At 37.1% G+C, this 15,951-nt stretch overlaps 2 protein-coding genes across 3 annotated transcripts in view; both read right to left on the bottom strand.

Moving 5' to 3' along the window:
* The window catches only part of LOC142337879 (importin subunit alpha-3-like), a 249,192-nt gene that overhangs the window by 120,171 nt on the left and 113,070 nt on the right, over positions 1-15,951 (bottom strand). The gene's annotated exons all lie outside the window — the stretch shown is intronic.
* Positions 2,592-15,951, bottom strand: part of LOC142337883 (ubiquitin-related modifier 1 homolog) — a 126,429-nt gene continuing 113,069 nt past the window's right edge. Inside the window, exon 3 of the mRNA XM_075387494.1 lies at positions 2,592-2,856. Coding sequence (XP_075243609.1) covers positions 2,654-2,856 — 203 coding nt within the window. The 3' untranslated portion in view covers positions 2,592-2,653. The remainder of the gene's footprint in view (positions 2,857-15,951) is intronic.

The raw sequence follows: 15,951 nt of genomic DNA, 5'->3' as shown, positions 1-15,951 counted from the left end.
ATGTGTCAAAAGAATGTCAAACAAAGGATATAATTCAGAAATTCAGCTTTCCAAGAAAACATGCTTTTACTTCACACACAACTTTTTAAACACACAAGCTCAAAGCATCTTTTCTTTCAAATTTTATATATACAACCAACTAATTATCGCAAACCTTATTTCAAAAAACATTTTAAAATCACATTTTCTATAGCTGAATAGCAATGGACTGACTAAGGCTGGAGACAAAGTTTGAAAATTTTAAACAAAATGGCAAAAAAAGTTATTGATCAGAGCCTGAACCTCAAATTTTTTTCAAACAATGTATCAAAGTTTTCAAACAAATCATTCAAGAAATACAACATACAGCTCCGTATTTATTCCGTATACCGAAAATAAACATGAAAGCATGCTTAAAAATGTCGAACCTTTTAAGAAAACAGATGTAAATTTGATCAAAAACGAAACAACCGAATTGAATTTAAAGCGCTAAAAATATTACCCGATCATGAAATATAAATTAGAAAAATAAAAAAACTACAATATCTCCAAATCAGACCATAGAGCACTCTTACTATCATAGAAAGTCCAATTATTCCAAGGGCTTCCTAAAGAAAAAACTCAGCTCCAAAAATATGTTACCCTAATCAGACATGATTGAAATTTCTATCAAATTGATGGCTTTACTGAACAAATAAGACAAAGTCTTTGCTCTAAAGTATTCATATTTTCAGTTGCAAAATTTCCTTTCTCAAACTCTCCAAAAAATGGTTTACGTCTTCAGCGACACTTTTTGAATTGAAAACAAAGACCGACTAGCGTCTGACAAATTGCTCTCAAACGACAGGAGGTGTAATTTAGACGGGGTGTATTTAGCGTAGATAAATTGTATGGGTAAAAGGAGTTGACTAGGGAGGGGTTCGAACCTGCGATCTCTTGCACAATACACGTCCACAATAACCACTTGGCTATCAAAAACTCGTATAGTCAGTCCTATATTAACATCGGTTTGGATGTAGCAAGACTTAATTGGTGGAAGAGCAATTCACATTGCACAAAAATCAAGAAGTCAAGCTTGAAAGTCACTCGAGAAGTAAGATTGCAATAGTCTTCGAAGAAAAGCGCAAAGACACGTTTACAATAATTGCGCCACTGTTCGCTCGAGACCCATTAAACATAGCCGGCAGATTGCCGGAATAGCTGCGAAAGAGTAGACTTGCGTGCCCTATGATAGAGATAGAAACAGATACAGATATGAGTTGAAAAAATTATCGACGCCGCTCAAAAAGCTATGTAAAAAATTAAACGATAAATTAATAAAGCTTGTTAAAATTCATTGCGCAGAAGCCTTTTCATTAGGGACCCTTATTACACATAAGAGTTCCTTTGACCTTAAATTAATTCAGAAAATTTTAAAGAGCAAAAGTAATTTTATTGAGTGAGGTAAGTCACTTATGATCAAACTCTAATCGCAAAGTCTAATCAAAAAACTTTTGTTAGAGAGAGTGAGAAATGACGTCACGCACGCAAAAGCAGTTAGTGAGAGGAAGAAGTCATCCAGAAAATTTGACTTTTCAGCTTTGAAGTGTGAACAAATGTAAAACGAAAAAAGAGCGTCAGACGACGAAACAAAAAACATATTAGGACAAGTCCTGACGTACAGTTCAAAGAATTTTCATTGACTAAACAGAAAACTAGACCTAAAACGGACTATGATTGGATTGGGAAAACCATTTAGAAAAAAAATCCGATCCAAAAAAAACCGAAAAAAACAGTAAAAATCAAAGTGAAATTGCCGCATGTGAACAAAAAACCACTAGCGAGAAAGCGATTTTTTGTTCAAACACCGTTTTCTCATTCATTTAAAATTAGAGCGAAAAACTTTCACGCTGCAAAACCACTCGCTTTTTCGCTCCACTTCCTGTTTCGGCGTGACCCAAATCACTACTCCAATTTGACTTCAAAAATCATGAAAAAGTGTGAACAGATCTTTTAAAAAAATGATGAGAAGTTATCGTAAACCACTACAAAGTGTGAAAAAACCATCGGCTATCGTCGGACGATTCCTCTCGCTAGAAGGCAAGGTGCTGGCATTGATTGTCACTAGCATACATTAAATGAGGCCCGTTGCAATTGGTAAGGGAGCAGAAAAGCGGGGTTCCAAACCAAACAAAATTGCCTATTATGAATTTCCACAGCTTCGCTGAAGCCTACCCTTAGGGCCTACTAAGGCTCTAATGGAGTTACACAGCAGCTTAATTCCCACGACCTTTACCTCTTTCGAGAGCAATTATATCGCATACTTCATCAGACTAGCGCATACTTCCATGGACAGCGGTACACGTTTCAAGCACAATTTTGCATTTCTTAGTTGGAATTAGTTCTAGACAATATGGATGCCTAACCTACATTGTTGAAGAAGTAGCTGAAAAATAGCTATGCTAAGACAGTATTAACACAGACCACGCAATTGTCCAATTTACACAAAATAGTGGTTTCCAGTTGTCTTTTTGATCAGCCCCGGATCTTGTACCTCGCTTCTCACAAGCGCTTTGGGCATGCGCAAAGACTATTCATTCAAATACTCTCAAACTCGTGTTTCAAAAGTCAAATATAATTCTGATCATCAACTAATCTTGAATTCAAGTTTGAAAAAATAGCAATTAAAAATATTTTATCCACCATGTAAAGTTGACAAAAAGTGAACATTATCTCCGGATTTGAGCACGTAATTCTTTTCTCCAATCAACTCCCAATCTGCGTCATTAATCAGCACAAGAAGACCTGGTCTCACCGAATCTCCCTTCACAAACAACTCCTCGCGTTCCTGCAATTTGTTAGCTGTGAGCCATTGGATCAATTCGGCTACTGTTGTTCCTTACCATGAACAGAGATGTCCAAGTGTTACTTTTCAAAACAAACAATTTTAGTTAGTTAATTTAACAACAAAAATCTTAAGATGCAGATATTTCACCACAAAAAGAACAATTCTGCTCCTAAAAAGATCAGTCTGGAATGTGGGGAATAATAAGAAAAAAGGGCAGCTGGAAACAGGCTACTGTAGGCCTAATGCTGTTACACTGCGATTACGCAGGAACCACAATTATCATTAATATATATTCAGTTTCGACTCCAATAATTTTACTCGTATACCAGGCGTGTAGTAACAAGGTGTTCTGGTATAATACTAATAACTTTTTAATCAAAATGTTTGCTTGTTGCGTGTGCATGCACTAATGTTTTTCTAAGGTTTTTCAGGTGTTTTCCACAAGCGGATGGATGGCAAAGCAGTTCTTATTTTTTTCTTCAGATACGAGGTCGACAACTTTTAGGTAAGTATTCAACAAAATTATGTTTTTCACAATAATAAAGCCAGAAAAGATGTGTTCAGTGAAAAAGTTCAGTAAATTAAGAACAAAAGATTATGACAACAATAATTGAAGAAAATTATCACGGTATTATACAACTGGATATTAGAGTAGCAATTTCGGTGTGTCTAAAGTTATTGTTCAAAAGTAAGTTGGGGCTTGCTGATATTTGATTATTTGTATAATGATTATTCTAAGTAAACAATAGCGATCATGCCCATCAAGTTTTATGATTTTCGAAATTTTCTATAGGGCGTCACTCTCCCCTCAGGGAAACTTCCGGACTTGAAAAAATTTGTCCTTCATTGGTCGACGTCCAAAGAAAATTTCGATACAATTCGGCCACAAGACTCCAGTCCCAAATGTAATTGTTCCGTGTATACAAATTATGATGACGTCGTTAGAAAAATTGAAAATATGATGAGGCAACTATAAAATGTCTTTGGCGAATAAAAACTGGTTGTAGAAAATTGAATCCATTCGAAGTCATTGTTTGTCGCGGCGTATGGAATAGAGCAAGATTGTAATCCAAATGAGCATTGGCAGTTGTTAGAGTCGTCGATCAGAAAGAAGTTTGTCGAAAGGGCTTTTTAGTTTTACAATAACACTGCACCTTAAACTGGGGATGAACATTGATCAGGTTCAGTGTCGAGATCAGCAGTTGAGTCTCAAAGCATCGTACTGACTTTAGATGATGGCACATTCATACTAGTGCGGCGAGACAGGGGTGGCTTATACAGTTTCATCTTATTGTCCTCGCAATGGAAAATTTCATACTGGTTCTTCCATTGCTGATACACATTATGAATTTCGTTGACATCATCAGGTTGACTACAAGACAATGGCGAACATTATCAAGACAATGGCGAACAAGGGCGAATAGCAGGCATGTATTTTCGCATGATGTTAAATCTGTCGTAGGCCCGCATGATGTTAAATCTGTGAAGCCAATATGAAGGAATAGGTTCAGAACGAAAACAATTATGGTAAGTGATAATGACAGTTTGATGGGAACATACTCTTTTAATTCAGATCGAAAAGTCGGTTTCCGATTGGACATGTCCATTGTCAGAGGTTGAGCAATCCTCACGAGATCTTCACTAATTTTTTATCTTAGGGCTTCTCAGAAGTTCTGCTCGCACTTTCCTCAAAGGTGTTACGCCTGCCTCTGTTCGGGTTTCAAAGTACGGTAAGTCTTTAACATCCGGAACTGCTCCTATCAGATGTTCGAGTGGGTCTGGCAGTTGTACATCAATTAATTTTGCAGAAATTTTATCGCAGCTCTCCAAATCAGATCTTAGTTTGATGTTGTCTCCCACTATCACTTGGAAACCACAGGCAACAGTAATTATACAAATTTTGCAACCGGGAATTAGTCGATTCCACGATTTGTGTTGCTCCTGTGGGCTGTACTCTCGCATTTCGTATGTGTCGATTGCAGAGGTGAGCAGCCATATGCCGTATCCCAAGTAGTCTGCCTGTACTTGTGTCGGGAGGTAGAATACCTGTATTGCAAGTTTCAGCGGCTTTTAGGGAAGAGCTTAGAAATAGTGTCGCGAGACATGAGGGGTGATTTGCTTGAGATGCTAAATGCTCGTGGCAAATTTTGTACCTGGAGGATCCTAGGCAGCTTTCGTACTGTGCTTGAGAGATCGTCATCGATTCCATTTGATCCTCGGAAATTGCAAGATATGGGTCTTCTATAACCCATTTAATTGCCATTCGAGGTTCTGTCTGTGGCATTGGTACCACTCGAGCACTGTAAGTTGAAAATACTGTTTGGCGAGATGCAAGTGGAATCGTAAGGGTTAATATCAAACCTTCATTGACCGTTGCAACATCGCGCAACAGCTTAGCATCATAATAGGACGTAATGTCTGAATTTGGCGGTATTGCCAGTGACAGCCTGCTGCCTGAGAGAACAAGTTCGTCTCCGACTGATTGAAGACTTGCCAGTAGTGATTCCTTTGGAACTAGCAACATCAGGAGGTGTTGCTGAAGAAGAGTTGGTATAGCATTCAAGACAATCATTCGGTGTGTATAGATTGCAGATCGATAACTTTTTACATCAAAGTATAGGAGTGACAGTATAGATGCCATGGTATCAAAGTTAAAATTTACTTTCCGATTCGAAAAGAGCACCTGAGTCAATCTCTAAGAATGTGGAACTTAATTGAAATGGCGTTGAACTGTTCTTCAATGAGCTGCCAGTTTTGGTTCTCCGTCTCGACCATCTGTTGTTGAGCTTCCTCAACTTCATTCAGTTTATTTCCGACTAAGAAGAATTTTTGGTCGGTGTCAATTTCATTTTGGTGACGTGGTCAGCAAGGATTGTTGTTATGGTTCCAAGATGATCAATATTAGCTGCGTTTGTCTTCGCCTGGTCTTGACATGAGCCAAATATTCCAATGAATCCACAATTTCCTGATCCTCCCATCATCAATCCAGATCCAAAAAAGTCCGATTCCTGCTACCGCTATGCTCCTACATGAGCGCCTCGTCGTACACGGCTCCCTTCTTCTCGGTTGGCATTCGTTTGCAGGAACATTGCTGTTTCGTTCCGGATAACCGAAATATCCCAATTGGATTGGTTCACTTCGTGTTCAATTTTATGAAACATTCAGTTCACGTTGAATGATGAGTGATTTGATTGAAAATGAGAAGCGAAGTCAAGTGGACAATGAGAAGATGGAAAACTCCACATATGATTTACTTTATCAAGCATCGTCACTAGTTCCGGTTTCAGCGTGAAATTATATGAAGGAAATGGGACCAGAAACTGTACAGGAATAAATTTTTCTGCCTAAAAAATTTTTGACTCTTCATTAAATAGAATTTCTTTTTTTAAAACATCGTCGAATTCGTGTTTGTAGTCAGTCGCAATCATAAATAATGGCGTTTGGGTTAGGGCAAATAAGGTTAAGGTTAGGAGGGTTAGGGTGTCACCAAGCCTCATCTAAACAAACTTTTCTTTATTATAATTATCTGCTGTGTTTGTGTTTTAGATTTAAAATTTCGCTCCTCTTGTTTTGAGTTGAGTGGAAACAGGTAAAAATGGAAGTGTGTGTTCTCCCTGTGTAAGTAATCTTGCTGTTTTCAGTTCGTTGTTTTGTTGAAATTTGTTCTTGCCTCTGCTCTCTTAGCAGTCAGCTTGTGCTGTACTGTTATCGAGTGGCGAGGCCATATCTTGAATTGCTGTCACTACGGCTCATTTATTGAGATGGGCAACACAAAGGTGTGGACGTCAGTGCGCCCTTTGGCTTGTGGGTCGGCTGTGAATTGGTTGTCAATCATCACGATAATTGTGTCAGCTGTTTACTGTTGTCAATTCTCTGTCTTTACTTCTCACTATTTAGTGTACTTAGTCCATACTCATTTCTAGACTGACTATTGATTACTGTTGGAATTAATTCTTAGTGTACTTTAGAAATACTTCAGCTTTGTTTTCGATACTTGTGCTTTGGTGTTTTAGTTTTTGCTTAAAACTCTGTGGATAACTTCACTTTCGACTCTAAAATTTCACATCTAAGAGAATTGGTGAACGCTTTCAGAGATAAAAATTTTTCAGATAATTTTCATGAAGCGAACTTTAAGGAGTGGTTGTGTTAGACCAGAATGTGTCAAAGTTTTACATGTTGTTCAAAACACATCGAACCTCCACAAGGTTTTATCTGTCAGTAATGTGGAGGCTATCGACCGAACAAAACCTGTTTTGGTTGAGTCTGTTAAATGTATTAAGTACACTTCTGACAATACTCAAGTAAAAATTTATCAACTGTTCTCATAATTTTCATAAATTTATTAGTCAGAAAATTTCTTTTTTCTTAGCGAACTATTGACAAATTGGTCTCAGTTGATCGATTGAAATATAGTTATGACATTTCGGGAACCAGAACTGGAGAATTCGGCGCTGATGTTTATATGGGTCTTTTTCCAAAAACTCCATGTGATTACAAAGTCACAGTGCTGAGAGAATCCCAAATTTCTAATCTTTCTTATGGTTACTTTCTGGTCACCCAAGGAGAAAATTTTACACTTTGGCATTCGGATTTCACTGAAGCTACAGATTGCCTGATTACGCTGTACGGCCAAGGTGAAAAATTTTGGTTTTTTGCTCCTCATGGGTCTGTTGCAAAACAGCTCGAAGATGGATACATTTTTGCTTAAAGAACGTATTGAACAATATAGTGACGAAACCTTTTTTGTAAGCAACGAGTTGGGGATTCCGTTTATCTTCCGTATGGATGGTTACACAGTGTAGTTACAGTTAACAACATCGGAGGCTGTACCTCATTACTATCAGTTGGTTTAAAAGTCCCAGAAGAACGTCGTTCCGCTACTTGGAAATTGGTTACAAATAATCTGGCTCTAGGGAAGAGAAGACACATAGTAAAAAAAGCTGGCCCAGTAAGTTACTTCTACTGCTTTATTAAATTGAAGACGTATTATGACTACTGCAAAGTCTTTCCAAAGAGCTTGTAATCTCTTTTAGTTTTTCAATGCTTGATTAAATTAAAACATGGTGAAATCATTTCAGTACTGGGAAATCATTTCCTATGAGTGTACTGGTGATGAAACGTTGTACAGCTGCCCTATTGATTGCAGAAAAAGGCATATTGAAAATATCGATTGCAATTTTTGCATATTATTGGCGGGGAGAGAAAAATTTTTTTATCCCCAATCTTAATACATGGGGGAATTCAGTTTTCCAGATTTTCATAGTAAATGGAGGAGTAAATGGGCGATGAAACGTAGTGGGAAAGACTTGACATCCGGTCAGAGAGCCTAGTAAATTTTTGAAAATTAAGAGTTCAAAATGTCGCCGGGGAGAGAAAATTTTTTTATCCCGTATCTTAATACATTGGGAAAAATAAAATTATTCAAAAAATCAAAAACTACTAGTCCCCTGAGAATGAAACTTGCTCTGGATGTTTATGGGGTCTCAATTGTGCGTTGAAAATGATTTGTGTGCATATAACTTTTTTAAACCTCATTCTTGTCTTTTAGCTTTTTGATTAGATTGTATCAGGTACATACATCAGGAACTCAATGTGAATGGAAACATTGAATAATATTATGATTGACTACGTTTAATATCAAACTAAAAATTATATTCGCTTTCTATATGTATGTAAATTTCTAATTTGACATTTCGAAAGGTTTTTAAAATCATTTTACAAACGATAGGCCGATTTCTACTACCACTTTCACAGTCGATTTGAGAGATGGATAATTGATTAACTTTATTGTTTTGAACATGCCGACGTAAGCTTAGGAGACAAGTGAGTATCACATCTTTTGAGAAATGTTTTTGGTTGATTTTACATTTTTGTGACTAAGCTGTAAACAAATCTGTAATTCTTTTTGTCTTCAAAAGAAAGAAGAGAAGCTAAATGAATTGTGTCCTTTGGACTCGTTGCTAGGTAAGAGCTTCAGGTCAATTAATTTCTGATAGGCATTATCAGCCGTTACCGCTTGTGCAATTGAGTACGTACAGGCAGAAATTTTCTGTTTTGTAAAGAATATCTGTGGATTAGGTCCAATAATAGCTCTGAGATGACCTTGTTTAATTTTCTCCTCTTTTTCTTTATTCAACTTACTTTTTCGCTTGGCTCCTACAACTAAATTATGCAACGCTGACGACTGTTTATGTGATGATTGTGTTTTTGTTGATGTTTTAGTAGCTAATTGTGTTGATGAACTTGTTGAAGGTGTGTCTTGTTCGCTATCAATAACCTCGGCCTCTTTTCACGTCAAGTTTTGTAGCGCGTGAAGGTCCTTGTAGACAGGCTAATCTCTTCGTGCTGTCTCTCGATGACTCTATAATTTTTTGGCAACTCTGTTCTTTCGACAAGTTGGAGACGGGAATGAATATTCCTCCATCTCCTAAAGAGATATTTACCGTTTTCCTTTTTGATTGAGTTACGGCTGGTTTTGGTATTTCTGTGGAGTCCAGATGAAAAGTAACCCTTCTATTCACATTTTTCTGCGAAATAGATGTTTCGAGTGTACTTTCAAGTCTTATCCTCGGAGATATTTGTTGATTGATTATCGGAGGCTGGCCATGATGCTCAAAAGGTTCCGGAAAATCGGCGAAAGGAAAATCTGTTCCCTCTTCTTGCATTCCTCCTGTATTGACCATTGGCTGTTCTTCTGCTGGATCTTGGTTTTCGTGAGCCTCCGTTTCAAAATCACTGACTCCAAAAGGATATCTGGAGGTTCAGGAAAATTGAGAAGTTCTTTCGGTTCTGGTGGTTGTCTTGGTGGAGCAACCTCTGGGGGCGGATGAACAACTAGTGGAGGAGGTACAGCTAGTGGTGGTACTTGTCCCGGTGAAGCTACTGCTGGCACTGCTATCTGATAGTTCAGTGGAGTTGTGACAGGTTGACTTTCTTCCTGCTCAATTTGTTCTGGAACATCACTGATAAAAGTGTGTTCAAGAAGTTTTGGGATTTCGTCACCGAACATTTCTGGGTCTTGACGATATTTTCCCAATACCGGATCCGGTACAAAATTGTCAGGGCTGATGTCTTCTAAATAACTGGAGCTTCTGTAGGTTCGTAAGGTCTAAGTCTAATCCGATGAAGGCATTGGGTAAAGTTTGTTCCAACTTTACGAAATAGATAATTTGAATTCGTTAAAATTTTTTCCACTCGGTATAATGGTATCCAGATATGCATTGATTTGCGTCCAAAATCAGATTGATGGGATATTTTAGGATTTAAGATAAGACAGTACGTATGAAGTTTTAATGGATTTTCGTTTGCTTTAGCGTCATAATAAGTGCGATATTTGTGGTAACATTTAATGAGTGAAGATTTATTTTCTGCAAACTTTTGTTGCATTGCATCCTGCAATTCAATCACAAAATCAGATTTGTGATCCAGCGTTTTAATTGCTTGGTTATTGAATCTAACGTCAAGTGGTTTTACTGGTTCTCTTCCATGGAATATTGCCGTTGGAGAACATCCAATTGACGTATAGTATGAGGTGTTGTGAACTTAAGTAGCGAGAGGTACATGCTTGTGCCAATTGGACCACCGCTCGTTTGTGTTCAGCTTAAGAATGCGCTTAAGTGCTCAACTACTCCTACACTCTCAGCGTGTTTCAAAGTTGCATGTCCAATTTTCATTTCTAACAGTTTTGCTATTTCATGCACGTCAGCTACTACGTTTGTACCTAAATCTGAAATGATTGCATGGGGAATATAGCTGTACTGAAAAAATATTTTTGTGAGTTCAATTGCAATTACTGTTGCTGAGATTTTTGTCAGTGATAGGGCAAACAAATATTTTGAAAATACATCAATGCCTGTTAGTACGTATTTATATAGTGTTGATGGCAATGGGCCAACGATATCTATCTGAAGCAAGTCACCTGGAAACGATTGCAATGACGATCGTGGTTGCAAAAAGTTTCGCAGGGCTTTGTTTGAAATTGCATTTTGTTGTATGCATGTTAAACAATTTTTGATCATTTGAACAAAATACTCAACAAAACCTGGGAAGTAAAATCTTTTTCGGAACTCTTGCGCTGTTCTAACCATTCCGACATGGCCTGCCGTAGGCGAATTGTGCAAGCGTTATATAACCTCTTTCCAAAGGTGCTTTGGTAGACAATATTGTAAGTATTTCACTTTTCCGTTGTGATCAGAAAATTGTCTGTAGAGAATATTTTCAATTAGTACTAGGCGGTCAAACAGTTTTTTGTACTTTTTAAGAGCAAAGGATGCATATTGCAAATCATCAAAATGGTTTTGAAGCTTCCACTGAACAACGCTTTTTATAACCTCATCCTTTGTTTGTTCCACTTTAAGATCTAATGGGTTAAGTTTTTCCAAAAGGTCATTGAGTTGATCAGATGGATCACGAATGAGAATTGCGTTGATTTCATTTTTGCAATATTTGAGTCGAATTAAGCCTAAAATGTCATCTGGTTCGGTATTTGTTTTTGTTTTCACTTGTATTTGCATAAGAAGGTCATCGGAAATTTCTTTTTGTTTGAGTTCAGAAATCACATTTTGACCTATTTGTGAGGAATTTGAACTAAACAAACTTTCGAAGGTTTCCAAACAACTCAAGGAAACATCAGGTGATTTTGCAACCGTTTCTATCTCAATTTCCTTAACAGGTATGCGATCTGTTAATTTGAGCTGAATTGTCTGACTAGGGTCAGTTTGGACACGTGATAAAAATTCTGCGGCATAATTTGCTCTGCCGGGGATATGTGCAATTACAAGGTTAAATGACAAAATTCTGTCCAAGAAATTCCAAAGCGAAGGTGGAATTGCTTTTGACTGAAAAAATTGCGTCAAACTTTTATTATCAGTCAAGACTAAAACTGCTTTTTCTGTACCCCAGATAAAATGGGAGAAATGATCAAGGGCGAAATACAATCCCAAGAATTCCTTGTAGTATGTCGAGAATTTCAACTGAGATTCATTAAAAAGTTTTGTCCCGAAAGCTACTGGTGCATATAAATTTCGTTTTTTATTTTTTTGATCTAGGATATAATCTTCAATCATTAGGACAAAGCCTGATCCGTAATAGCTAGCATCACAATAACACATACTGTAAGCCTAGTTTTGCTGATCTTAGTGTTAAATTTGTAGCTTTTTGAAGATCTGTTTTCAAGATCTCTAGATTTTTGTCATGCTCATTAGTAATAAAGTGTTCCACGTTTTTTCTCAACAGTTTAAAAAATGGCAGCAATTTTTCACCTAAATTAGGGATAAAGTCTCCAAAATTGCAGAAATCCAATCAACCTTTTCACTTGTTTTACTGTTTTTGTCATGGTTAGTTTGCTCAAAAACTTTTTAATTCTTTCACTTTCTGGCTGAATACCTGCTGGAGTAAATATGTTACCCAAAAATGTTACTTTTTGCGTACCAAATTTACACTTGTTAGGAGAAATTTCAATCCTGATTTTCTAACACATTCGAAAACTTTTGTGAGGCTAGGAATAAGGTCCTCAAATTTTTCAACAGCGCTACCAATGTCATCCATGTATTGAGTGCAAAATTTCGCAGCTACGCATGGATCTAAATAATGCCTTATAAATGCACTGAAACCTGTGACAGATTTACTGAGACCTTGTGCTAGGCATTTGTAGGCGTAAATTTGTGAAGCAAAGTTAAATGCTAAAAGTTGAATTGAAAGCTCATCTGCCATTTATACACAGTGGTATGCTTGCGAACAACCTAGCTTTGTAAACAAAGTTTTTACGGCAAAGTGGTTTGAGGCATCCCTCATATTTGAGATTGGAAAATTCGTGTTTATATAATCATTCCTTAGTAGGTGGTTTATTCTTCTCAAGTCAATCAAAATTCGAAGCTTGCCTGATGATTTTTATTGGGCAAACACAGGGCTATATTTGGAAAGAGAAAGAGTTGTCACAAGATTGAAATAGTGCATAAGAGCTAATTCATCAATGAGTTCATCCCTCAAATGTATGGCCGTAATTGGACTTTGAACGTAAACAGGCATGTCATGCTCTGGTGTTAGTTTAATTTTGAGCTCTTTAATTAACCTACATCGAAACGATGTTTAGCAAATATGTCGGAAAATTCCACGAGTAACTTTTTAACTTCAACCTTTTGCTCTGGCGTAAGAACTGAATTTTCCCACTTAAAATTTTGCAAAAACTTTTCCTTCTGTTCACAATCATTTTTCGGGTCATTTTTTTCAAGGCTTTGAAAGTGCTTTATTTGCTCATAAATTTCTCTGTGCAAAGGTGGTAGATTTTGTGGATTATTGCAGGTTTCTGGAGTCGGAAACCAGAGTTTTTTAAACTCAGGGCTGGGGCGAGTTTTCTGATTTGAGAGATCTACTTGCACTAATTGATTGAGACCATTTTCTAGGTCATTTGGGTCTCTCATTTTTGCTAAAGCAATTAGCTGAGGGTCAATATTGATAAGTCTATCCGCCAGCGACTGATTCAAAATTTCGAATGAGGCAATTAGAGTATCAGCTTTAATATGAACATAGTGATCAGAAATGTTTATTGCAGATATTAGGATTTTTCCTTTTTCATCAATTTTGCTGAGTGATGAAGTAAGCGCTATTTCTGCTGCTTTTTCGAATTTTTCATTAGGTATAACTACACCACTGCATTCTGAAAATTGATCAGAGTTTTCTCTCAATGTGCATTCTAAGATTTTATGAGAATTCGGCGGAATAGAGTGTTTTTTACTTAGAAAATTTAGAATTTTCTTCAGTTATTTCAAAAATGTGCTTTTTGGGTTTTTCGACTTAATTTCATTCAATTGGACAGTTATGTCAGGTAGTTTTAACAAATTGTTTGAGGGACAGATCCAGATAGAATTTTAAAGGAAGGATTGCCAATAATTACAGTGTTCATCGTTGGAAGAACAATAAAATCGTCAGAAAATTTATGCTTGGCGATCTCGAAGTGAATTCTAACAGCATGTGAAACAGATAAAGGTGAACCAGATGCAAGTTTCACATTTTTAAAACTTGGTTCAATAAATTCAAGCTTAGTGTTTTGCTTTTGAAGATTTTCTAATAAGACTTGAGGTATTGCATTCGTGCAAGAACCTGTGTCAATCAAAGCACGGCGGCGAATTTTGCCGTCAAAGAGAACGTGAACATAAGAAAAATAGTCTCCCTCTAATGGGATAGTCGCGCAAAGGTCATTTTCTGAATTAACTAGGTAACTATCTAATTTCTGTTCGGTTTGAGTAGAAAAAGGTAATGATTGATTCTTGGACTGTTTTGAGACTTGTGGCTTTAAAAGTTTTTTGGTGCTTTTTGAAACTGGAAGTTACCCCCTTGTCTTTTTCCTCGTCCTAAAGCACATTGATTTGCCAAATGATTGGGATATCCACATTTAAAGCAAACGACTTTAGCGTACTGTGTAGTTGCTATGTGACTAGAACTTTGTTCTGGGGGTATGACCTGTATAGGTGCTTGACCACTGAATTTTGCACTTGGACTTTGTTCTGTGCTTTGGTAAGATGCATGTGTTGGTGCTGGTCTAAATGATGGTTGTTGGAATGATTTGTTTGAATAGTTTTGTCCTCTACCTCGATAAAAATTATTACGATAGCCATTTCGGGCTCTGTATCCTCTTTTTCCTCTAAAATTTCCCCTGAAGTTCCCGCGACCGTATCCTCGATTTGGTTGGTAGCCTGTGTTTTGGTAGCTATCTTTTTGTCTCTGTTGATTTTTCTCATCTTATTGTTTTGCGAGAGCATTCGTTTTATTTTCCATGGCTTCCTGTGTGAGTTATTTTTGATAGAGCATTAACCAAATTCTCTCTGATGGTACTACTCACTTCGTTAAATGCTCCATAGGAGTAATCATCGATTTTACACAGGTTGTGAATAGTCAGTTGTTTGCGCGCAAGGAGGCATAAATCTTCTATGGCTGTGTTATCAGGTTGCTCTAGAAGCTTGGCTCTCAACCAGCTAGGCAAGCATTTTTTAAAGAACCGTTTAATCTGGTGCTCTCTCTCCTGTTGGGCAAACAGCAATGCTTGCGCATTTCGTGCGTCAACTGCATCAATCGCAGCTTGATTTGCTCCGTTGGGATAGGCTTCAGGAATTGGATCTGGGTACGCGCGCACTGCCATATTTTGTAACGTTACCAGAAAGTTTTCTGGGGAGTCGGTTTTCGGATCAAATTAAATACATTCTAATTTTATAACATGTAATTCTTGAAGATGAGGATTGCAGAAGTGATTTCTGAGTGCTGTTAAACTAAGTTCTAAATTGTTTCTTGTAGCCTCGGGTAAAGTTTGAAAGTAACGAAGTGCTCCGTCTTTCAAGTGGAGTTGCAAAAAATTTGCCTGCTGTGCTCCTGCAATTGCAGCTACTCCTATTATGCTCCTCAAAAGTCTCTCAAACTCTTTATCTAATCCACCATAAGGTTTTAGTGTGATTTGTGGTTGTGTCATTTTAATTTTAGTTTAAATGTATTCTTTACACTTTTGTGAACTTTATCGTGTTTTTATTGGTGTGAAAACTGGACTTAAGATGAGTTACGGAGAAAAATTTTTCTCTGCGCAAAGATATTTAGCTTAAGATTTCAAAAACGTACAGATAACAAAGTACAAATTGAGCTGTAATGTTGTCTGTTGGCTTAATGGCCTTAGGCTGCTAAGTGAAATCAGTTTTATCAATTCATGATTCATTGATGATCTCACAAGCAACATTTTTCATGAATGGTTAAAATGAGTACAACCAACTGGAGAGCATTCATCAAGCTGTTTAAGCACTATATCAATTTACTGCACTGGGAATAGGACGAAAAAATAGATTTTCAACGAACCCTTGCTGTGACTTCTGTGTGTAGCACGTGAAATTTCCTCGTTTTTTCCACGTAGTAAGCACTAGGAAAGCTGACCCTTTACACAGATACTGCCGGCGTGTTGTTTCAGCTCGTCTCTGTCTTTTAGAAAAGTTGAATGTTGATGAAGATGTCTTCCTTCCTGTCACCAACGTGTATACCAGGTTTGTAGTAACAAGGTGTTCTGGTATAATACTAATAACTTTTTAATCAAAATTTAGCTTAAGATTTCAAAAACGTACAGATAACAAAGTACAAATTGAGCTGTAATGTTGTCTGTTGGCTTAATGGCCTTA

The sequence above is a fragment of the Convolutriloba macropyga genome, chromosome 4 (assembly GCF_964194025.1).
Source record: "Convolutriloba macropyga chromosome 4, txConMacr16.3, whole genome shotgun sequence".
NCBI classification, from domain to species: Eukaryota; Metazoa; Xenacoelomorpha; order Acoela; family Convolutidae; genus Convolutriloba; species Convolutriloba macropyga.
This window is presented reverse-complemented; position numbering and strand designations above follow the sequence as displayed.